At 36.2% G+C, this 26,517-nt stretch overlaps 1 protein-coding gene across 5 annotated transcripts in view; it reads left to right on the forward strand.

Moving 5' to 3' along the window:
- tiam2a (TIAM Rac1 associated GEF 2a) overlaps window positions 1–26,517 on the forward strand; it is a 93,603-nt gene that overhangs the window by 53,593 nt on the left and 13,493 nt on the right. For all 5 annotated transcript variants that reach the window (XM_058748367.1, XM_058748366.1, XM_058748370.1 and 2 more), the window contains 7 exons: window positions 2,798–2,854; window positions 4,072–4,239; window positions 5,413–5,517; window positions 5,638–5,716; window positions 5,827–5,916; window positions 6,095–6,307; window positions 14,955–15,046. In XM_058748367.1, coding sequence (XP_058604350.1) covers window positions 2,798–2,854; window positions 4,072–4,239; window positions 5,413–5,517; window positions 5,638–5,716; window positions 5,827–5,916; window positions 6,095–6,307; window positions 14,955–15,046 — 804 coding nt within the window. The remainder of the gene's footprint in view (window positions 1–2,797; window positions 2,855–4,071; window positions 4,240–5,412; window positions 5,518–5,637; window positions 5,717–5,826; window positions 5,917–6,094; window positions 6,308–14,954; window positions 15,047–26,517) is intronic.

Consider the following 26,517-nt stretch of genomic DNA (forward strand, 5'->3'; position numbering starts at 1 on the left):
TAATTGTAAGCACAGATTTTATTTACCCCACTAAAACGTTTTCAGAAGAAAATAATTTCCTGTCCAAACTACCAGTTTTGTTCCCGATAATCACTTGGTACATTTCTACACACAGTGGTGACCTTCCCTGAGGTCAGTAGCTTCTGGGAAACCATCTTAAACATTTAGCTTGCTAGATTTACTGTGCCAAAAGAAAGTGCTGAAAGATTTGCATGACTTACATGCTTTTTTGGTTTGTGCTTTTTCTGGACATTAATTATATGGGAAAATCAGTTTCACCACTAAAAATGTGTCTCCAAATGAGGTTTATATGCAGTTAGGTTTTCCGTTTTAGAAGTCAGCTGTCTATGTAGATAGTAGACGGCATGACAATTCACAAGCCTGTTCTTAAGTGATTAACAAGTGATCTTAAGTCCTGGTTTTCCCATCTTAATTAATGCACATTCTTATGCATAAAGAACCATGGCAGAAATTAGCTATGAGTCTGTGCAAAAATATATTATATAAAATAAATATATATATATGTATATATATATATATATATATATATATATATATATATATATATATATATATATATATATATATATATATATATATATATATATATGTATATATATATATATATATATATATATATATATATATATATATATATATGTATATATATATATATATATATATATATGTATATATATATATATATATATATATGTATATATATATGTATATATATATATATATATATATATGTATATATATATATATATATATATATATATATATATATATATATATATATATATATATATATGTATATATATGTATATATATATATATATATATGTGTATGTATATGTTATTAGTTTTATTTTACGACATTTAACATATTTCATACAATTTTACACTAGGCCTAAATAGTTAAGAGTTAAAACACTGCAGTGACCAATAAAAAAATAATAATATACTAAAGTATTTGACATAAATTAACAAATATGTTGTTATATGTTCCAAAAAAAGTCACTGAAAATCAATTTCATAGGACAAATTTTGGCCCTTAATGAAAAGTTAAATTGTTCATTTCTGTCTCTGAGTGAATCCACTAGTATCTTAAGTGAGCAAAAGGTGAAAAAAAAAGTCTCCAATCACTGACATGAAGTCCCTGTCCCTCCCTGACATGTGTCATGTAATCGGAGATCCAGCCGGCTTGGCTAACGAGCCCCAATTTCATTTCACACCACAGAAGGCAGAGGTGTAGAGACAGATAGAGGGAGAAGTGTATTATGAATTATTAAAAGCCATATGTGGTAAATTGCAGCTTGCTGTACTCTACCCCGCAGCGACACACAGATGGTTGGTATAAGAGCCCTATGCTAGTTGCTAAATATTAAACAGGCCAACCTTTTGCTAAAGACACTGCGGTAGCCATCAAGCCAAAGTGTCTTTTTTGTCTCTATTCTTCTCTTTGTCTCTCACTGAGTTTGAGACCATCAGTAGTCTTTAAGCCTACGTTTGGTCTTGCTTAGAAGCAAATCATTAGTTCTTCATCTCTGACAGTAATCCTCTTTAGACTTTAAAATTGGGTCCCCAGTCACTAGGCCCTCCTATGCAGTTAACACACAGTTACTTAATAAGATGAAATGGTGGGGTGGGGGAATCATAATTAAATGCTCCTTGAGCACCAAATCAGCATATTAGAATGAATCCTGCATGTGACACTGAAGAGTAATGGCTGCTGAAAATTAAGCTTTGTCAAATAGAAAAAATTATAAATAATTTTCCATAAAATTAAAACTTGTACAAATTTAAATCATATTGTACTGTAGCACATTCTTTCAAAAACAGTAAATTTAAAATGTTAGTGTGTATCGTGAGGAAATACATTTTCCTAGGTGTTTTTTAGATTTTTGCCCTGTTTATACCAGTTTATCATTTATTCTCTTCTATCTGTTCTCTTATTCATATTGAACTACATTAATTTACTCCATAAAGATTTTTACATTTGTATCTTTTTCCATTTGTATAAAAATATAAAAAGTAGAGCTGTTTAAAGATTCAAATAATTATGAACAATGTGAACTCTAGTTCACTATACAGATATAGTTTGATCTTTATTTACTGACTGTCTTTTAGATTTTTTTTTGTTTCTTCAGCTTGACAAATATTAATTTTGCTCTTGGTGTGAATAGACAATCCGTCTGTGCGTCATTTTGTTTATTTGCATTACGCTTGATGTGAAAAGGCCTCAGAAAAGTTTCTCATTTCGTATGCTAAAAGGTTGTTTACATAGAAGACTTCGAACCAAATCAGAAAAAAAAAAATAAATAAATAAATCTAATCTGTTTCAAGGCCCAAGGAGAGGATTGAAAAAAATTTGGAAAAAGTAACATTATAAGCGGGCCTCAGGGAAAAATCTAAAAATGTATAAGACCCCTATAGCTGGCCATCCATGGCTATACAAAAGACTTACAGATGAGGAACATCAAAAGCAATCTGTCATGAGAAGCCTCCACAAAAGTATAAATTGGAGATTAAAAGTCTTGCATTAAACATTCAGCATGACTGTTCATCCTATGCTAACCAGCATATGCTCTTTTCTGCCAGTGAAGTCTCAAAGCTTTTGTTTAAGATCAAAATAGATTGACTACAGGAAATGTGCTTGGGTGAAGTTTTATTTAGAAACAAAATGATAGTTTGTCTGCTGCAGTGTTTGTAACCATGGCTCTGTTCCGTCTGACAAAATATGACTAAGAGTTTTATGAGACTGCAGTGATTTGTTTTTTCCTTCTTGTTTCAGGTCTTTGACACTGACTGTGAAGGGCATCTAAATACTATTCCTCCTTGTAGTTTTGAGGTACGTTACTGTGTTTTTTACAAAATACAGAGTCCTGCCTCTGGAAGAACCTTAGGCTTACTTAGTTATATGTTAAAAATACATTTGTAAAACATGGATATTGATATACCTACACATTTTGCATGTACAAAATATATTAGTGATGTCTTTTTATTCATCATGTATGTATAAAAAGAATTTATTGTTGCTGATAGATGCTCACATTTTGATTGGTGGTGATGCTAGTTCAAAAGCCCCTTGACATGCTTAATTGTCTCATTTTGTTCACATCAGTTGATTTAGATAGAACTAGTTCATTTTAAGCAAGACTGTGTATTGAGCCACATTTACAGTTTGTGATTGCTTGTACGTCTCTGAAACACTGGTTCCTCACTGTATGTACTCCATGTAATCCATGGAGACCAACACACCGATGTTGCTAAGAGACCATGTTAAAGGATAGCGGTTACTCTAGACAGCAAGAGTCTTTTCTTCATCATTCCATCTTTAGCATTCTGGGTGGAGGTTAGCTTCCATAAATGATTTTTCCCACTTTGTAGAGGAAAGTCTGAAGTGGAGGCTCTGGTGCTGAGAGCCACACACACACACTGAGGAGCGTGTACTGGGTGGTTGCCCTTGGCTGCTCTGTTGGAAAGTTGACCGTTACTGTGGTGGTAAATGAATGCAGACTCATTCTACTCCTGGTCAGGGTTTCATTCACACCACTCGCTGGACAAACATAGGGTTATACAACTTGTCTTAGGTAACTCTGTTTCCCTTGCTAAAAAGGCCATTACTTCACTGAGTGAAGTGTGTAGACAGTCTGTACCTTTGGAACTGAGACGTGACATGTTTACTCTGGTGTGTGTAAAGGTGGATAGGCGTGTTTGTTTCCAACACCAAAAGATTTAATCTCCACTGAAAGAACCATGGTGTGTTTCGTTTTGAATGATGGCACTAAAGTCAATGTCAAATGCTTTAGTTTTACATAGTCTTTGAATTTGTTATAGTTGTCTATAAATCCCTTGGTTTCTAAAACGCTATAAATTTATCTAAATCAGAGAATTGTGTTTTAGGATTTATAAAATCTGCTATTAAATCACACCAGTAATACATAAGGAGATGTAATAAAGTGTTATAAATAGGTAAATAACTAACCAAGGAATAAAGTAATATTCAAAAAGTCTTAGCATTTGACCTGTTTTTTTGTTTGTTTCTTCTCTGGTTTTCTTTCACAGAGGTTAGGTAGTATGGCTAATGTTTACTCAATCATGCCACCTGAAGGCAGCCAATGGGATTGCAGCCAGGAAAACACAACATGCATCTATATGCCGAATTACCAGACTGTTACTGTCCTTCTGAAACCTCATCACACCGTCACGGATGTCTTGAACGAGACCTGCAGGGTAAGATCAGTGCATTCAAAAATTCCACCTCTTTGTTTTAAAGAGTCAGTATAGTGTTAAGGTTAATTACCTTGATTTATTAACACACCCATTTTGATTTGTCAACTGTTGCATTGTTTCTAATTACTTTACACATGTGCCTGTTATGTCTGAATCAACACAGATGCAGACACATCATTATGTTTGTATGTGGTAGCATACTTCACTGCTGAGATTACCTGCTATGGGTGTCATTGCATATATATTCTAATTATTATAATATCATTGCTCTTTTGTTGGTTTTGATTGCTTCTATTGTCCTCATTTGTAAGTGGCTTTGGATAAAAGCGTCTGCTATATGACTAAATGTAAATAGACCGCATCTGGTGAAATTCATTCATAGATGACATCATGCCCTCTTCATGACAGCTGTGTTATGGCTTTTCTCACAAAAATTAATTTCACAGCATTTATTTGATACAGTAAAATAGTAAATGTAATGAAATATTATTACAATTTAAAATAGCGCTTTTCAATTTTAATATTTAGCTAATTTATTCCTTTTGTGGGAAAGCTGAATTTTCACCAACAATTACGTCAGTCATCAAAATGTCAAAATTCTTCAGAAATCATTCTCATATGCTGGTGCTCAAGAAACATTTATTACTGTTATCAGTAAATAGCTTTGAATAGAAGTTTTGTTACAATGTAAAATATTTACTGCCACTTTTGATCAATTTAATGTGTTCTTGCTAAATAAAAGTACTACTTAAAAAAACAACAACAACAACAAAAAAACATTACTGACCCCAAACTTTTAACCGGTAGTAAAGATGAAAAGTCATGAAAAAGAAAAAGGCAAATCTCGTAGCTCCAGGGATGTAGCTGGAAAGGATTACAAATATTGAGTTGTCAGCAAAGAAAATTAATAATTTACACAAAATAAATATTATTTCACCATTTACTAACCTTTATGTTATTCCACACCAAAATACCCTTCTTTTGTGGAATGCAGAAGTAGTTGAACTCTTTTTCTAATAGCAGAAAACATACATTAACATGCATTTCAGCATTATAATCCAACTCTTCTGAAGTCATACAATAAAACTGTTATTCTTTCATGTCTTGACACTCTGCATTTTATTTTTTTGTATGTGAAAAGAGCTGCATCTCAAGATAATTTTCTTCTCTTAGCTCATGGGCCTGGACCCTAGCCTACACTGCTTAAGGCTGAGAAGATGTGTAGGAGACAGGATTGAGGTATCAACTCCATCAGCTGATGAGCTCCTGCAGGACATGGTAAGATATTGATAATGGCAAAGCTTGATATGCAGCAGGTGGATCACAGCCCAGTTTATAAAAAGCAGAGTTGTTGAACTGCATGATTGCGCACTTATCTACACTTCTTTCTCACCCTAGTCATATGACGATTTGGAGGTCAGCCAGCTGAATGTCTACACTCTGCACATGTCTAGACCTAGTCTAGCTGGAGACTTTGGTAAGCAAGTCATTGCAAAGGGGAAATTTAAGTGGCTGTTTTTAAACTCATGGGGACTGATGGCACTTTATGATGTGTTATGATAGTTTTTTGTTTTTCTTGTCCTTAAGGCTTTGCTGTTACAGGCTATGTAGACAACCTTAAAAACAGCCGTATCGTTGTCAGAGAAGTTCTCCCTGATGGGCTTGCTTTCAGCAAAGGTACTTTTGCTTGTGCAGTTGTTGCTTTTATAGGTTGCATTTATTTGGATATGCTGGAAACACCTTTTTGATATTTGAACAAAGACCAAAAGATCTTTTTTATGTTTTCACATATTGCCATTGGAAGGGTATTATAACCTTTGTTCCCTTCACTCCTGTTGTTTTATATAACTGATAGGTCTGAGGCCCAGTGATGAGATCATGGTTTTAAATGGTCGTGAGGTGTCTTCTCTGGACCTGGCTCTGATACAGACTTTATTCAACGATGAGAGTCTGCAACTGACTGTGAAACGCCATCCACCATCCATTCAGCACAGTACAGATACAGCAAACACACAGTCTCTGCGCAGGGAGAACCTCCAAAACCACCAAAGAGCCAAGTCCTCAACAGGTACAAGACACACGTGTACACATAAGTGATTCAGCGGTGCATGTTATTCCAGAAAAAAGTTTGATGTCTGTGTGCAGCTCAACTAGGTAGTGCGTTCACATTGAATGTGCCCATCTGCACTAATTGCATACGTACCCGATCAACTGTGCATTATTAGAGTGTAATATGTGAAATGAAGTATACCCGGGCCTTAGGTTAACTACATGGACTTACAGCTCCAAAACAATTTATTTTCCGGGCAGCGCAACATTTCGACCAGTCAGAGCTTCATCAGACACAATACCCTTGTGGAGTGAAATGCATCTGAACCCAGTTTGGGTTTTTGTATGTGCGCTCCTATTTGCATTTCTTTGAACTGCATGAACATGGATTTCGAATTAGGTTCTTGGTTAGTACCAAGTTAAAAAATTAAGAACTACCTGCATCACTAAGCCCTCTCATTCACCTCCACACAAACATCTGAGACCACTTTTCATGTTTCAGTCAGTTCACAGTAGTTAAAGTCAAGCCCCAAGTTCACCTATCCAGTTTTACTCAGATACATCACATTTAAGAAATAAATATGGTTTTAAAGGGGTGGTTTATTGCAGTTTCACTTTTTTAACGTTAGTTAGTGTGTAATGTTGCTGTTTGAGCATAAACAATATCTGCAAAGTTGCAGCGCTAAAAGTTCAACGCAAACAGAGATATCGTCTTTTAAAATTCTGGAAGTTTAATGCCTACAAAAACGGCTGGTAAGGGACTACAACGAGTTACTTCCCAGGTCTGATACGTCACTGACCCAGATAAACCCCGCCCTCGGGAACATGTAAGGAAGGGGGCGAGGCCATGCTGTGTTACTTTAGAGAAGAGGAAGAGAAAACTAGGGGTGCACGTAAAAATCTATTCATATATGAATTGCGATTCTGATTCTATTTAATCAGAATAAAACCGTATATTAAAAGCTAACAGAAGCAGTAGCATAATAACAGCGTATCTAAAAGTATGAGACAACAAACAAACAAACATATCATTAAGAGCCGTGCTTGCACAGGTTCTGCGTGATCCTCTTCACTAATATCCTCTCAATCCTATCAATCAGGCTCAAATTGATAAGCAATATAGACGAAGCCATTGTTTACAATACAACCGGAGCACATGCCGCTGAGCTGAGGGGCGGGACATTTAGACGCACCCTCGGCGGTTTAGTGAAGCACAACACACTGAGCCAGCTAACCAATCAGAGCCCATCACGTATTTCTGAGGGAGGGGCTTCATAAAACCAGGAAATAATCGAGGTGTTTGTCAGAGAAGGGACAGAGCGGTGTGGAATAAAGGTAAATTATATGAAAGATAATGCGTTTTTTTAAAAATGAAGCATGAACACATGTTAGACTGCACCCCATAAACACAATCAAGCCTAGAAAAAAACCAGTAAACCACCCCTTTAATAAACTTGAATAGCTATCAGATGATTACATTTTAAAAACAAATTTCTAAGAAAATGCAGTCTGTTAACCACTTTCTAAATTACAAATAAGCAGTCCAGTTCACTAATTGCAAGCTTACAAGTCAGTTCACTACTTATATAGTTCTGTGCTGCTCTTTTTTATGTAGTTGAAACATATTGAAATGGAGACATACAGCAAACACATTAGACACCAACATTTCACACCAGAAGTCTGTTGACACACTGTTACTATCAGATTCTCTCTGTTCAGGTCCACAATACGGCACTAAAACTAACATGCTGCAAAATTAATAATTTTAATATAATTTTAATGTTTGAGAAATTGAAATACTGGTTTGGAATTTCTGCATTGTTGCAATGATGACATCCGTTTCTCAAAATGCAAGTTTCCAATGTAATGTAGCAGTTTTGTTTTTAAATCGAACATGGCCTAAATATACTGTATCTTTGACAACTTTCTCTTTACTTGTTATGCATGCAAAACTCGCTGTTGAAGACATTTGACACTTGTCACACCTCACTTGTAAACTTCCTTCCCCTGACTTCCTCAAACTGGACTGTTGTCTGTACGATCTTAGTCATTTATAAAAGTGATGAACAGAAAGCAGTCTATATACTGTGAGCAGGAACGGTGTTACGTGTTGGTTTTGAATCCTGGCTGCTTTTGTCCTTGCATGGTAGGTGTCTGACAGAATGAACATCACAGCACATTTGTTGCTACATTTAATTATTCTATTGTATTATCAGTGATTATTTGTTCTAAATTACGGAACATGTTTCATGAGCAGTGAGTATTATGGTTTCATGTACAGAGCAGTGGTTACTCGAGTGTTTTGTAAGGCAGATTTATTTATTTATTTAATTATTTTGTATATAATATCTGTTAAAAGTTTGGGTTCCACTTTATATTAGGTGTCTTAACTACTTAAGTTAAATGCTAACTCCTTACCACGTACATGTTAAAGGGGTCATATGATGCTATTTTAAAGATCGTTATTTTGTTTATTTGGTGTAACAGAATATGTTGACATGCTTTAATGTTCAAAAAAACACATTATTTTTAAAATACTGTACATTATTGTAGTTCCTCTATGCCCCGCCTCTCTCAAACGCGTAGTTTTCTACAAAGCCCCTCCTTCCGACAACCGCAGTCTGCTCTGATTGGCCAACTGACCCAGTGCATTGTGATTGGCTGAATATCACAAGTGCGCATCAGAAATGTAACGTCCCTTACCATAATCGCGAGCTTCAGCTTTCAAGTTAGTTTTACCATCAGTTCAAGCCCGAAAGGGTAACAGATTCGCGTGACAGACAGTGATGATGATGCTCGTATGTATTTGCAGTACACAAGCCGTGGTTAAGATGATTTCTGACGGGCTGTACACTCCGCTGTGATGTGACCCTGTTCCCCTCACACACACACACGACGCGTTATGCGCAAAACTCCGCATTTGAACAGTCAATAGCAAATACTTAAACTAATAACAAAAGATACTTAGTCGCTGATTCAGAAGTCAAGTCAAGTCACCTTTATTTATATAGCGCTTTTAATACAGATTGTCAAAGAAACTTTCCAATATCAAAATAGGAAAATAGTGTCAATAATGTAAAATGACAAGATTAAACACTCAATTTTCAGTTAAAGGCATTTCATTATTGAATTCAATGATGTCATCGTCCAGCTCAGTTCAGTTTAAATGGTATCTGTGCAATCAAGTCGACGATATCGCTGGAAAATAAGTGTCCTCAACTAATCAAGCCAGAGGCGACAGCGGCAAGGAACCAAAACTCCCATCGGTGACAGAATGGAGAAAAAAAACCTTGAGAGAAACCAGGTTCAATCGGGGGACCAGTTCTGCTCTGACCAGACGATACCAGCAGTTCAATTCCAACTGCAGCAAAGTCAGATTGTGTAAAGTACTCATCTGGTTCCCGAGGTCTTGTCCCGATGGCCGTCTAGGTGAAGAGGTTTTCACTGGGGATCTGTCTCTGGGGCTCATCTAGGTGTCCTGATCTCCGCTGATGTTCAGGGCTGTAGAGGTCATCTCTAGGTGCTGATCCACCATGTGATCTGGATACGGACTGGATCCGGGTGACTGCAGTGACCATCTGATCTGGAAGAAGCGCTAGATTGTCATAGCTAAGTCGGAATTGATCCTTTTTGTTGTTGTTAGAAATAGCCTTTGTGCACAGCCAGCCTTGTACTCTCCTAGGTTCACGAAACTGTCGTCCATAAAATGCGTTGCACAAATTCGAACGTTTGGGTTGTGCTGTTCTGTTGTAAACAAATCTTAATCAATGATTTCTAATTGCATCTACTTTCAGAAGGCCAAATAAAGTGCTTTTGCTTTCGCATAGAAACACACAGCGTCTCTCTGACATGGCTGCATTAACACTACTGCGATTACTGAAACCACACCTTCTTTCTTTGCGTGAACATTTGGGCGGCATTACGCAAATATTTCCACATCATGACGTAGACATGTGGGGGCATGTTTGAATGAGGCGAGTATTAGCCCGGTCTGGATCAGCCTTCTTCTTTTAGATAGACTTTCAGCTTTGTAACTCTGCAGATCTTATACATGCACAAACAGCTACATAACACTAAAGAAAAGGAAAACAAGAAATCGCATCAAATCCTTTAAACATTTGATACAATGTATGTGTTCTGGAAAATCATTGCCAGATTATGGTCAATAGTGTAAATACATTTTGTAATTATGTGCAGATACTTTGATTGTAACTACAATGTAACCGCATTACATACAAATAAGTATTTGAAGACACCTAATAAAAAGTGGGTCTAAGGTAATGTATTGCAGTATGTATAAATATACAGCTATGTATCTTTAATTTCTTATTATTGGTTCATGTCCAATTCAGTACAGATTACTTCAGTAGTATCTGCTGACTCTGTATTATTGATTATACAAAATCAAGCAAAATGTCTTACTTGGAAATGCATGATGGATAGCATTAGTCATTTAGCATTTCTGGGCAGTTCTCCAACTACAGTTCCAAACCTGTTTAACCAAGCCAGTTCAGTCGCCAAGATGAGACGTTTCATTTGTTTCTAGCAACCACATTTTAAAACTTAAATCTTTAAATCTTCCTTCCATCAAACCACCTCTGTACACAATGGAATATGTTTACTTTTCTCGATCCTTGCTTCATTTTGTCACCTGTATATTAATGAAATTAAGCCACAGCTAAATAGTTACTGGCATAGCTTGACATTTGAAATTATTTGAATTGGGAGGTGGATATACCAGAAAGGGAAGTTATAAAGGGGATGTGTAAAAAATTTTATAATTTGTAATTGTGTAATTTATACATTTAAGTAGTGAGTAATATTAATTGACTATGTGGACGCCATAATAAACAGTACTGAAAGCTGTGAAAATTACATCAAGGATCAAGGACATTTATAAAGTGAGTGCCATTGTTAAGACGGTCTGTCTCACACATCCTCGTGTTCATTTTCATCGCATACCAAGAAAAGTAAGAAAAGGAGAGGGGCAGCTGAGAGAATGCACACCATAAGACTAGTCAGATTTAACCCTTGTGCAGTCTTCATTTTGGGTTGTGCACTTATGGTCTTTGGGGTCTCTGGAGACCCCAGGCAACAAAATGTAATTTTGTAGCAAAATAGTTGGGTTTTTTTTAAACCAATGTAATTTTACTCTGTTTATTAATGTTTTTACTCCACATTTGTGTAGTTTTTGGAGGATTTATGATATTTTTTTAAATTTATATAAATAAATTAAAAAATATTTTTATATAGGTTTTATACAAAAACAGCTTTTATGTAAATTTCACTTAATAAAAGACCCACATTTCTAACTTTCATTCATGGGGATAACATGGATCATTTGACATGGTTTAGTGTAAAATTTTTGTCCATATTTTGGAAATTGCAGTTTCAAAAGTAAAAATGATCATTTTTACCACTAGATGGCTGCAGAGCTCCACTATTTACTATTTGCTATTTGACCAACTGAAAGATATCTTTTCACAATTTTTTTTCAGTTGCATTCATATCTACATATTGTGAAATCACAATTATAACAATAAAAATTATTTTTGTCAAAGTTTTGCATTTTTAGAACTGAAAAAAAATCAAATTTTCAATAATGTTACATTATGATTCGAATCAAACCTGAACAAGATGTTACACAGAGAAAAGTTTGGAGTCTTTAGAGTTCATCATTTATTTCAATCATCTGTGTTTCATATAATTTTCAAAGTGTGTGTGTGTGTGTGGGGCGGGGGTGATTGTGTGTGTGTGCATTGTCGATGTGTCAGTATCACCAATTTATTTTTGTGGTGGCTCTGCATTTCGGATTATTTTATTTGACAAATTATAAAAGATCAGTTTTTTTTAGTCTCACAAATTTATTCCTCTGTGTTTGTGTGTGTGACTGTATGTGTGTTCACAGCATTATCATTTTGCAATATTGGAAGTGTGACACTTTATTTCTGTCCATGTGTGTTCTGTGTTGTTTCTGATTTTGAGGATGAATTTTGTCCATTTTCTATGCGGGGTCTCTTCAAATAAAATAATCCAAAATGCAAAACCACCACAAAAATAAATTGGTGACACTGACACATCGACAATGCGCGCGCACACACACACACACACACACACACAAATAAATTTGAGAGACCATAAAAACTGCTTTCTTATAATTTGTCAAATAAAATAATCCAAAATGCAGAACCACCACAAAAATAAATTGGTGACACTGACACATCAACAATGCACACGAACACACGCACACACACACACTTAAAATTATATGAAAAACAGATGATTGAAATAAATGATAAACTCTAAAGACTCCAACCTTTCTCTTTGTAACATCTTGTTGAGGTTTGATTCAAATCATAATGTAACATTATTGAAAATTAGATTTTTTTCAGTTCTAAAAATGCAAAACTTTGACAAAAATAATTTTTATTGTTATAATTGTGATTTCACAATATGTAGATATGAATCCAACTGAAAAAAACTTGTGAAAAGATATCTTTCAGTTGGTCAAATAGCAAATAGTAAATAGTGGAGCTCTGCAGCCATCTAGTGGTAAAAACATTAATAAACAGTAAAATTACATTTGTTTTAAAAAAATATATATTTTGTTAAAAAATTACATTTTGTTGCCATAAGTGTAACTTTTTTTTCACACTAACATAAAATCAAGAAATCATTCCAATTTTATTTTTTATTTGTAGATCTAGAAAGTGTTGACGACCGTACAAAGTCTCATGCCATTTGGAAAAAGAGAAAATTTTTTACAATTTAGCAAACTTCATTTGCGGGTCAAAAAGACCCCGAAGAACGCACAAGGGTTAAAACAAGCCGATTTCTGTCATAGTGTCTGCAACTAGCTGGGGACCCCTTGTTTCATAAAACTTCAAATCCAACAATCTTCAGTGATCTTGCAGTGTGCACTTGGCTTCAAACCAATGTGCAAAATGGTGTTTAAGATCTTTAGTGAAATTGATGCTTTCTGACTGCAAGCCAAATCACACAACAATGCATGATAGAATGCTCTTGGTACAGCAGGCTGAAAAAAAGAAATGGGAATATTCAGTCTTTAGAATAATCAGGACACGTGTCAAGAACAAAGGTGTAGTTTCTCTCTGTGATTTTTAACACAAAAACATGGTTAGTTACTTAGGATTCAGTTAGTTACCTATGGATTAATTACTTAACTTGAAATTCACCCCTATTAATAAAACTTAAAATCTTGTGTGACACTTTTGCTTAGGCCACACTGGCAAACTGCTTATGCTTGAGTGCATCTTCATTGTAGTGTGAGTAATAACTCATAATCTTTTATAATCAGGGCTTTCATTAGATACATCAAAACACATGCCCTCTATATTTTCTATAATATGTGCATTTCCACACTCACAACAAAAGAGTGTGAGTACATACCATGGTTTTCCTGTGTAGTTGTTCGCAGCAAGCCTCTGTTCCTGTCATTGAAACCACCCTTCAGACCTCATTTAGCAACACAGGGCGCAACCATGGTAAAGCAACAACTTGCACAACCATCAAGTATTTGAAGCATCAAGAAGTTGAAAAATGATATAAATTACCCCGCAAAAAGCAGAGAGTTTATGGTTGAAGATTATATTCTCCACAGTTAAATTTAGAACTGAAATAATCAAAAGTGCAGGAATAAGAATATTTTTACCTATTCATTTTCGTCTTGGACAAGCTTTTTGCCATTTTTGTTTACATTCAAATTACATTCATGTAGCATTTCCCATTTGGTGTTCTTGCCCTGTATGACATTTTTCTCAGAACTTGAACTTTTCAGCTAATGTCAGAAGTGTTTAGTGTGTGCAGTTCATTGAAGCTGCCAGGTGAGCACTATTAAGGGGTCTGTTTCTGCTACGTAATTGTCCTCCTGTTGTTATGCATCTGGGCCATCCACTTCTTGCTCTGTCCTGGTTAGATCCGATTTGCTTTCTTTTTTCAAGGCAGTAGTGCGTGGAATAGGCCTATTTTCTCTTAAGAACAACAGTTTATGAGTTGCTAGAAGAATTAGTTTCTTGCTGGCCATTTTCAAGAAGCAAACGTAACTTGCAAGAAATTCTAGGATACTGAATACCGAAGCAGCCAATGCTGCAATTTTCAGCATTTCATTAAGCAGTACAATATATATATATTTGAAACAAACATTACACAGTGTATTTTACACAATTTACACTGTTTCACATATAATAAATGCTGCAGCATAGCTGCAGGAACTTCTGTTTGTCTGTGGAGGCGCTGTAGTGCCAGATATATTGAAGCCATTTAGGTAACTGCACAGAAGTTAGAAGAGCACAATACAATTAATACTGAGACAATCTGCTTTGCTTGGTTTTCACCAAAAAATGTGACACACTTGACATTAGCAAAGGGCACCAGCATAGAGATCTCATATATTATATATTATAAGTCCTGTAACTGTTTAGAGAATTTTTAAGCATCGATTTTTATTTTTATTTTTTTTTGTGTGTGTGTGTTTTACTCCACATACTGTAGTTCACTTTCTGGCAGTTCAAACTTTCGAACTGGTGAATTGAATATGGTACATTGCTTACCAAATCTTTACAATTCCAATATAGTGCTGCATACAGTTTTAGTATTAGCATCTTTACTTGTGTATGTAACACATTGCCTAAAATTTCTCTCCTCAGATGTGTCCTGTGTGGCAGAAAACTTAGGCTTGGCTGTAGATGATGGTCTTCGGAATCCATACCACGAACATCGACCAGTGCAGCACAGCAAGGTAAAAAATAATCCATAATGTTTTTAATCTAATTCTTCAATTCCACAAATGCTGATGGCTTATTGTTTTGCTTGCATCGTGGGATGCTCATAAATGTCCCTTCAATGAAAACAAATAAATAAACATGCTAAATAATGTTTTAATATCTAAAAGTTTTCTGTGAGTGTTAGGGGATAAAAACAGTAGGATTAGCATAATATAAAACAGTAGAAGCACATGGAAAAAATACCTAAAGAAGATACCAAAACAAATGTGTGTATGTGCGCGTGTGTGTGCATTTTAGCAGCAGCTGCATTGTCAAAGCTTGTCTGCCCGTGTTCGTTCTCACTTAGTAATTAGCCTCTTTATGGATCTTTGGCCTTCACACTGCTTGCTTATTACTGTCACCAGCACAAGAGCTTGTATTTATGCTGAAGGCTAAACACACAAAAACAATAAGAGTTACAGAATATTGAACTTGATTAGTCCTCACATGCTGGGCTGAAGGATGTCATAGACCTCTCGGAGATGCATTTATGTTTTTGTGTACAGACAGTGCTTTAACACTGCACATGAGTTCTCCTTGAATTCCATCACTTCCAGTCATCCATTCATCTCAGTGATGATTTTTATTTTATTTATTTTATTTTTTTCGTTTGTCAGACCAGGGCCCCATTTTTGTACATTCTTTTAATGCATAAAGTTTAATACAGGTTTTAAAAAAAAAAAGTACATTCTAAGTGCCATTTCTTTAATTATATTGTCTATTATCATCATATTCAAAACCTTTAATTTGAGTTGTTGTAAGAATCAATTCCATTCTTCACGTGTAACAAGAAATCCCGAAACAAGTATTTACTTGTTACTTTACATGTTACTCTGTTGTCATTGTGTTGGAGCTAAGTCAAGTCAAGTCACCTTTATTTATATAGCGCTTTTAACAATACAGATTGTGTCAAAGCACTTAACAGTATCAAATTGGAGGATAGAGTGTCAGTAATGTATAATGATAAGATTAAACACTCAATTTTCAGTTAAAGGCATTTCATTATTGAATTCAGAGATGTCATTGTCTAGCTCAGTTTAGTTTAAATAGTACTTGTGCAATCAAATCGGCGATAATCGCTAGAAATTAAGTGTCCCCAACTGAGAAAGCCAGAGGCGACAGCGGCAAGGAACCAAAACTCCCTCTGTGACAGAATGGAGAAAAAAACCTTGGGAGAAACCAGGCTCAGTCGGGGGGCCAGTTCTCCTCTGACCAGACGAAACCCACAGTTCAATTCCAACCGCAGCCATGTCAGATTGTGCAAATGGCTGATTCCGTAGTCTTTTTCCGATGGGGCATTTTAATTTATAATTTAATGTATTTGTGTTTTATTCATTATTTGAAGTTTTTCATTTATATGATTTATTCATTTGCTATAATTGTAGTGTATAGTTTAATGCATTTATTGTTTCTCTGTCTATTTTTATAATATATATTTGTTTGTTTATTATAATTTTAATTTATAGTTTAATTCATCTAATATATTTTTGTTGTGTATATATATATCATACTATTTATTATTTTAACATGTATTTATAAATTTTTCATATTTGTATATTGTTTTAATTAACATTTTAAATGTATAAATGTATTATTTCTATTTTTATATTTTTATATTGTTGCCATTTCTAACAATGTTAATATACAGTAACTAGTGCAAACTTCTCAGTCAATTTGCCTGTTCATACAGTGTGGTTGCATCTGCAATTAATAACTTTAGGGTCACTTAGTTATTAACTTTTTTAATGAATGATTATTTTAACAGATTAATTTAGGGGTCATCTGATGCAAAATTCACTTTTACATGTTGTTTGAACATAAATGTGTGTTGGCAGTGTTTGTACACATCCACCATATAATAGCCCCTTTTCCACCGCAGGAACTTTACCCAGGAACTAGGAACTTTGGGCCGGTACTTGTTGTGTTTCCACTGCAGGAACCAGGACCTAAATTAAGTTCTGGGTACAAATTTGCCCCTGAAAAAAGTCCCTGCTCGCGAGGTAATACTTTTTCAAAGGTCCGGAACTTTCAGGGATGGGACTTGGGCGCTGGGCATGCTGATTGGTTGAGTTCACGCAGCACTATATTTCAACCACCATATTCGCATCATTTTTAAAAATATTACTGTTATTGTGTCATGAAATATAGTTTTAAAAGTATTTCAGACGAGAATGTAGTTGTTTAAAACTCAAATCTGCGGTTTATTTATATAGACAGCACCTATTTGAAAATGTGCTTCGCCGATTTCGGAGACGTGAGGTACACGCGATCACCGGGCGCTCAGTGCTCATGTATCCCGACGAGAGGAGCATAACCTCGGTTAGTCCTTCTGACATTTGCCGCTGGCTCTGATGTCTCTGTAGTGGTATAATTCGCTTTGGGTAAATCTAACAGGTATTCTTTGGTCTTTATTCTATTATCCTGTTAATATGTTAAAATGAAAATGAAAAGAGGCAATGCTGTTTGATATAATATTTCGTTTCATTGTAATGTACATTCCCTGAACTACATTTCCGTGGTATGGAAGAATATTCAGGACTTTTTTCAAAAGAAATTGCAAATTGTATTTTCAATTGTGTTTTCCACATGTGGGCGCATAAATTGTGACATAATCCAAATGCAATTGCAAATCTTGCATTACCGTTTGGATTTTCGCTTTCACGAATGCACAGTGACTGCCACATTTCAAATGAAAAAAGCAATGTCCATTTGCAACTGTATTTCCCATGTATTATGAGTTATGAGCCTGTCATATTTAAATAGCAATATTAATTACCACATTTGCTTTTTCACTCTCTCTGCGTCGTGCATGTAACATGCCAAAACTCAAATGGAATTGCAATTCCTTTTGCTTTTGCATTTGAATTTCGGATGTCTACACGGAAAGCTGTCAATCAATGTGTTGATCGATGTTATACAGTGTTGTGGCCTAATCTTTTGTATTTTCTACATTTGTAGGAAACAGTAAGTGTAGAATTGCACTTTCTGTTTACTCATTTGCGTCAATCGGAGTGAGAGAAACAGTGAGAGATGTTGAGACAGATGAAAAGTATTTGGGTAATAGTGAATGTTGACCTATTGTGCGTTCCGTTGTTGCTCTCACTGTTAGCAGGGTATAATCGCTGCATTTGGGGTAAAAAAGACAGAATTATGTATTGTGCCAAGAAGGCTGTCTGTTCGTTCACACAGTCACAAACTGATTGGCAGCTGCCTTTAGCGGAGCCTTTACCGATTACCTCCATTAATCAAAGTGTTCAGCACGGTCGTCTGTGAGTGACGTCACCTCCCGTATAGTCCCGCCCCCTCACATTGATTGACAGCTTTCCATGTAGACATCGGAAATTCAAATGCAAAAGGAATTGCAATTCCATTTGAGTTTTGGCAGGTTACATGCACGAAGCAGAGAGAGTGAAAAAGCAAATGTGGTAATTAATATTGCTATTTAAATATGACAAGCTCATAACTCGTAAGACATGGGAAATACAGTTGCAAATGGACTTTGCTTTTTCCATTTCAAAATGTGGCATGTGCGTTCGTGAAAGCGAAAATGCAAACGGTAATGCAAGAATTGCAATTGCATTTGGATTGTCACAATGTATGCGCCCACATGTGGAAAACCCAATTGAAAATACAATTTGCAATTGCTTTTGAAAAAAGTCCTGAATATTCTTCCATATCTGCGGCTATATTAATATGTTTAAATTAAAACTAAAAGAGGCAGTGGTGTTTGATATCATATTTCATCCAATTGTAAATACAGTGAGGAAAATTGCAGTAGCCGAGGTGAGCTGACTGATGTTATTAAGTACGCTGCTCTTTGCAGAATTACCGGACTTGTGTCATCGAAATTTGCGTACTTGGTATTGAGAAACGCACGCAGACCTACATCACCAGACTATTTGCCTATTCTTCTCGGTACTTTAGACTACGATGGAAACGCAGACATCAACAGGTCTGGGGTAAAAAAAAGTTCCTGGGACAAATTGTTCCAGGTAATTTCGGTGGAAAAGCGGCTAATGATAAAAATCCACCCATTGTTTTTTTTTAAATCCCTATAAATAATATCCCCTTTCTCAAATCAAGCCATTCTCAGCTTCTTGGCTGTGTGAAGTCACACAGACCCAGGCCCCTCCCACGATTGTTGATTGACATTGGTGTTTTACCTTAGACCCGCACTAAGTGAGCTGTCATCAGTCCGCCATTGTATCGACACTGAAGCAGGGACATAGACAAGAATGTCTCCTAAGCGATTGAATTGTTTTGTTGTTGGATGTAATAATGAACACAGCAGTCGTCATTTACTCCCGACATCTGAGCCGCTGAAGACAGTGGATTACCTTTGTTTTTGAAGGGAATGCACCCCAATCTACCTAAATGCATATATGTTTGCACAAATCATTCGTGATCCAGCCACACCTACAGAAGAAGTGAGTATAAGGTTCTTTTAAGAATCTTTGCAAATTGCCTTTCCTAGTGCTAGTTAGCAAGTTCCACAGCTAAAGTAAACAGTCTCATGAGAACTGCTCGTCACCCCACTGAAGAGAGGGGCGGGGTCAGCAGAGCTCATTAGCATTTAAAGAAACATGCACTAAAACAGCTTGCTGTGTGCAGAGCTGTTTTTAGCAAGGTAAAAACAGCTTTTACACTACCATTGAGAAATTTTAACAACTTAGTTGAGTTGCTGCAACACAAGTAGCTGACTAGACATTTGCATTACAGGCAGGTGTACAGGTGTACCTAATAAAGAAGCAAAAATGTGTTGAAAATGTACAATATGTATGTTTGCATGGATGTTTTGGTGTTTGCTTTATAGACATGCTGTACAAAGTTGTATGTGGAATCCTGGTTTCCAAAGTCCCTTGTGTTTGTTTATATTTTCATTAAAAAAAAAGATGGGTTGCTTGATTTAAAAGTGGAGTGTCCCATGAAGATTTGCTTGTTTCTTAAGATGAGCACAGTAAACAAGAGGTCTCCCAATCTATAGAGATTTATTTTTCTTTGAGTTGCAAGCCTGCTACACTTTTGATGTGCAAATGTATTAATTAAAGGCTCATGTTGATGAACTGCACTGCTCATTGCTTATTGCCTTCCCACACCAGAATAAATAACACGGGAAAACCAAATTCATGTGGACAGTGGCACCTCTGAGTGCAGTTTTGCTCTAGTGGAACACAGCTCTGCATGTTATGTTGCGATTTTTATATATTACGCATTGTAGTCTGTCTTACTGATTTCATGTTAATGAAGTCTCCTCTATTGCAAAGCTATTTTGCTTGTGGCTGTGAGAAACTTCAGTTATCATTCTATAATTGATCTGCTGAGGAGGTGGATTAGACGGGGGGGAGGGATCCTTTTTATTGTTTGCAGATGAACAACTGTGAGTCCCTGTGCACATAGCAGTTCATAATACTCCTGCATCTGGGTCTGTTTGCACTTGAATTTCTGAATTGCTGAGAGCTGTGAAGAGAGCTGTGTGAAACTGTTATCAGAGTCCACAGGAAACACGTTTCTTTCCTCGCTTTGTAATTACTTGTATTAAAATTCTGTAAATTGATTTGATCATGATATGGCTGCTGTCAAATGACCCTAGATTAGTACTTCTGTTAGGGTTAGTTTATATGATTGAAATAATGTGTCAGTATGTCTGGCATAAACTGTAGTGTGATATATAATGTGCTGTTGCAGGCAGCATGTGGCTGTGTTTCCATTGTCATTATTTGGGTGTTTGGTACCACTTTAGTATAGGGACCAATTCTCAGTATTAACTAGTTTCTTATTAGCAAGCCTATTATTAACATATTGGCTGTTTATTCCTTCTGGAAAATGGCAGTCCATTTTATAACCACCAAAGACAACTCTCTAAAACTGAAAAAGTCTATGAAGATTACTTTGTGGATATAGTCATTAAAACTTTTTTTTTTTTTTTTTGTAATTAAGCACCTTCAGCACAAAGATATAGTCCCTGACATGTAGGCTAAACCCTAATGTTGAAGCCTCTGTGGGTGAACAGTGAGCACCTGTTCATGTACCTACTGTGTAAAACATTGTAGTTGTTACTATATAGTGTATTTTAGTCTGAAACTCTGTATGGACTCTTTACTGGCATCCAGGACAGAAACAATCCACTTCAAACAAAGGTGTTTTTCCCCCAATTCTCTCAATTGCTCTTGTTTCCTAAATTCTGGCACTGTCTCTTCATCTGCCATAAAGAGATGGATCAGGAAATTAACCTTATTTATAGGCAAAGGGGCTGTAGTATCTGGGAAAGCTCTTTAATATCAATCTGTGAACTAGCTCAGCTTTTAAGTTTACTTCATTAGCAGAAGTATTTGACAAGACATGCTTGAAGTTGGAAAGTCTTGATCATTCCAAAAATATATCTTTGGCTGCAAAAACTTATACACACAGCCAAGCAAAGTGTTCTCGAAAGCCAGTTTTGGAGCTACCCCATAATTTCCAATTACCAGACCCTCAGTGTTTACCATTGAACTAGGGGGATGGGAATGGCTAAGCCAGTCAGTCAGCATATGGCTTTGAGCTGACTAATAATCTGGGCTTATTTAACAGTCCTGTACACAGCCAGAGATTGAGAAGGGATCCGTAGAACAGGAACAACTAACACTACAAGCACTGCCCATGGGACGGGGTCAGCTCCAATGGCAGAGCAGACCAAACGGGATGCCAGGCCATGCATCTACCTCACCTCGCTCATTGAGCTCTGCCTCTGTGAGCACTCGCCAGTCGAGGTTCTCTGTTCCTTCCTTGCCATGTGCTGGTTCTGGCCAGACTGTATCAAGGAAGGCAAGGATATCTTTCTCAACTCAACTCTTCTCACTCTGCATCGGCTGCTCCAGAACAAGCTGGCCCGACTGCTGGAGGAAATTGCTGCCTGCATGGCCTGCCAGAATGTTGCAGAAGGATCGGTTTTCATGGTACCAAAAGCTGTTTTATTTATACGAGGGGGAATTGACTCCTAATCAGTTTTTACCAAATAATTTCAGCTTGTTAATTGCATTGGTACTGATATCTGAGGAATTAACATCACTTAATTAACATCGAGTTAATATCACTTTCTTGTTTTCGCTGTAATCGGGCACATTATTTTGACAGATTGGGTTTCAATATTAAAACTTGCTCGAAAAACTCAGTGGATGATGAAGAAGAATAATAGATTAAAATGTGCACTAGAGTATATAACTGCAAGTGCCGTTTGGATTGCCTGGCTATCAACGTCGATTTATGTGTGTGTCTTTATTTATCGGGCTTTAAAAAGAAGATGGCTACATGGCACAATTGCTGTAACCTCAGGGATGAATCACAGCCTGTCAGAGCCTCTACTACAGCGTGACAGGACATTTTCCTCTGAGCAATGGCCAGTGCTTTCTCCAGGGATATTACATCCTCTTGGCTTCCCATACGTTTTTATTTTATTATGTTGTATGAGCAAGATCTTGTTAGTCTGGGTTTCCAGGAATTAACACAATAAAATGAGTGTCAGAATTAAAGTGCTGTAAGAGTTACTCGCTGTTTGTTGGTGGTGACTTGTTGAAGAGGGGAGTTAGCATTAGTTTAACACCTTGCCCACAGAATATGCTAAATGAGGATAATCCTTCTCTTGGCAGACGTACAAGACCCATAATCCTTCAGCCTCCCACAGTCCCTCTCCGGTGACCTTAGAGAAGTCACCACTGTTTGTTCTTTGTTATGGTTTCATTCAGCTAATAAAGTGCCAGAACTCAGTGATTGTATTCATGGGATTTCCTTTTGTTACATGGACTCTTTTTTGTGCACGTCGCTTTGGGTGATGTTGGTTTTGCAGCTGTGAACATGCTTTAGTGCAGAACTAGCCTTTAAGGATCTTTTAAGCAGGGTACATTAACAGTCAATAAGAGCTATATGTTTATAAAAAAAATTGGGCAAATTATACTTCTTAAACAATACAAAGTCCTTGAACACGCAAAGCAATATAAATTGCACAAACCGTTGGTCCCAAGCCACGATTATTCATACTTCCCCCAAAGATAATTGTATTGTCCAATGTAATCTACTCCTGTGTATTTTACTCAGTGTTGTTCTTTACTTACATTTGCGTTGATGCTGAAACATACTGTAACGAGTGGGGCGGGGCCGAGAGCCGTGGGAGCGGAGCGGAGCGAGGCCGGGCGGAGTTTAATGATAATGAGCGACACCTGCGCCTCTCGAGTCCCGCCCCACTCGTTTCACATACATTTTTGACAACATCTAAAAAGTCAGTTGTAACATGAACTATTTCACAGACAAAAAAAAAATTAATCTTGTGAATATTGAACTTGTGGCATTAACATTTTGATTTATATTTTATCTTCCACATGAGCAAGACATTAATCTTTTTTGTGTTGATTACTAAATTACCAACGTTTGTAATGTGCGTTACAAATAAACTTGACTTATGCCTAGCTTTGCCTTGCCTAACAAGCACCAGATATGTTACAAGATAAAGACCTGTAACCCACTAAATGATAAAATCTTGTACAAACACACTGTATGACTAATTATGTCTGAACAAATGACTTATTACATTAAAAGATATGTTTGTCATTTACCGAAAAATGATTTTACTTTTTGAATAATTTTCACTTACTTTTCTAGTAAACATTACAAAGAAATGGCAAGTAACAATAAATTGAACATGAAATTCTGAAATAGTATTTTCTTGTATAACATACTCCAATAATCTCGAAAAATCATTTTTATAGTGTATAAAGGTATCTGGTTTACAGTGTTGTTCTACTTTACCAGAGTAAAAGATGTGCATATAAGGATTAATTTAACGTATGTGTAAATAAATTGCTTGCAAAAACAAAACAAGACAAACAAAAACCTTATGATCTAAAGGCCTGATTGGCAAGTGTTTGTTTAATGTGTTGTTCAGATCCTAACAAGGTTTAGTGTTACAAGATCTGTATTTGAAATAAACAACACTCTGAGAGGCATCTCTGATTACTAACCATGGGCAGCAGACTGGTTTATTTTGACTACTGCGCAGAACCAGACATCAGATGTAATCTAAGAATAGGATCTTTGCCTGAGAGCTGTGTGGTAGCCCAGAGCAAAACACTGAGGAGAGTTCAGGCTTGATGTTCATGGAAAATTTCAGGCTATTTTGAGACTGTTTGAAAATCAGATCTATTTTTAAATCAAATAAAATCATTGTCTTTTTCCTTCTCTGTGACTGTGTAGTTCTGGTTGATATTTTCAGGCAATTCTCTTTACAGAATGTGTGGTAATGTTGGCCTTAGTGTTCACAGGCCATCCAGAAACATTTCCATTGTGTTGATGTTATTGAAAGGCTAGGCTACTGGTAGTGTTTGCAAACTGTCTGAGCACTTCATTATGCTCTCTGGAAACTACAGCGGGGTCATGCGAGCCAGCAATTGATATGCAGATTTCAGTGGGCAGCAGCAGTTTCAGTGTAGCGTCTATGTCCACAAAACCTGCTAGTGATCGATTTTCAGATCCTGTCAGAAAGCCCTAAGCTTTAAAAAGATACTGTAATGGGCCTAACACCAAGAATTTTGGAAATGCTTGATTGTTGACTTGCAGTTGGAAGAGGGAGACATGTCATGAGTTAAAGTGGAGCATGTGAGTGTGACAAAACCAGAGCTGAAGACTTGCTCAACAAACATGCCAACTTTCAGGGTGGGCAAGATTAGAAGGAAGGGCTGTTCTCTGGCCAGAAGGACCAAGTTCCATTCCATAGCTGCCTGGAGGATACTTTATAGGCTGCTTTTCATGGTGAGTGTATTTATGGGTCAGAACAAGAGGATGGAGACAAAGCATCTCATGGGTATCTCTAGTGACCAATGATTGCATTTCATTTGGAGCAGATCAGTCTTTAAGTACTGATACTGAGAGGATCAAGAAGAAAAAATACTGATCCTGCAGTAAGGGTATTTTTTTTAACAGGGTTAATTGTATGAATTATTGTTTATTTAGCAAGTAAATTGTGTATTATTATGATAAATCATGTTGTTTTAAATGTTAATAAATAAATAAACAAACAAAGAACTGAAGTGATTTGAAAAGAGTCTGATCAATTAGATGTGGAGCCTAATTAATGTTAATAATTACTTATTAGTGTTTGACGCAACTACTGTGTGTTACAGGACGGACAAAACACCCTAACACATAAATAAGCAACCAACTCTGTAATGCTTTTCAATTTCTATATTATCACAGTGCTTATTTGTTTATTTGAAATATTTGCATTATTTATGCATTTTAAAACATGGCTTAAAGTAATACCAAAAACATTAAGTATTGTAAAAAGCACATTTTGTGTAGCATTTGCTACCACTAACTATTTTCTTGCAATTATTATATTTATTATTAAAAATCACTTTCTTTTCGGGTGTCTTGATCATACATTAATTTAAAGGTGCAATATCAAAGAGGTGGCCATCTAGTGTTGAGGTGTTACTCGAGGATATCTTGTAAATACCTGTCAAGCAAAAAAGCCAGCTATGGATCTGTTTAAAATTATTTGAAGCTTCAGAGTTATCGTCATCTCTGAAAAGCCAGTCTGATGTTAACGTGTTTTATGATGGGCTCTGGCATTTTACTCTTCTCTGAACAAGTTTTCTTTATTTTATTTTAACAATGGGCGTTTCCTCGGATGGTTGCCTTTTCGAGTGATCCATTGTGTTAATGATGTTGCTTACTAGTTATGGCTACAAGCTGTCAGGACTATTAACACACTTCCCACCACACTGCACACACTCTATAATAGTCAAACCGTCGTCTTTTTGCTTGCAGACATGACATAACCGCATAAAGATGACATTTCCCAAGAAATATGACCTGACAGCTCAAATTATGAATCATTATTATAAGTGTTGTGAATCATGGGAAAGGTAAAAGGTTTAATATTTTAGCTCAATAGTTGATTTTTGTACTTTTTTTTTTTATCTAAAAATATGCTGTAGTTCACCTTTGACCAAGTTGAATGCTCACTAAAGATCAGCTGACTCTGGAGTTTATTTCAATTTAAACATGTCTGAAAATGGTGTATCTGAATGGGTTAATACTTTGTAAATAGTTCATCCATTTCCACCAGTTTGACTTGTTCAGGCAGATGTGAGGGCCATTTACGAAAATCATAAGCGGGCATTGACTGGGTAATGAATCAATCATAGTTCAGCAGAGGCACCTGCCTCCTCTCACATGACTTCTTCGCATTCATGGCATGCTTTAGTGTAATATGAATACAGTGAAACCAAGGGATGTCAGTGAGGCGCTGCATTCCTCTGAAATTTTATCCGCTGTTGGTCTGTGACCATGTGCTACAGTCCATTACATGCACTTCAGAAAACGGGATTCCAGGGTTGTTGCAGAAAGCAGCATTCTGAAAAATCATGTAAACACACAGTACACCATATTCCTTATGCTTTTGAAGGGATTAAGATAA

This window comes from Onychostoma macrolepis, chromosome 17 (assembly GCF_012432095.1).
Source record: "Onychostoma macrolepis isolate SWU-2019 chromosome 17, ASM1243209v1, whole genome shotgun sequence".
In the NCBI taxonomy this organism is placed as follows: Eukaryota; Metazoa; Chordata; class Actinopteri; order Cypriniformes; family Cyprinidae; genus Onychostoma; species Onychostoma macrolepis.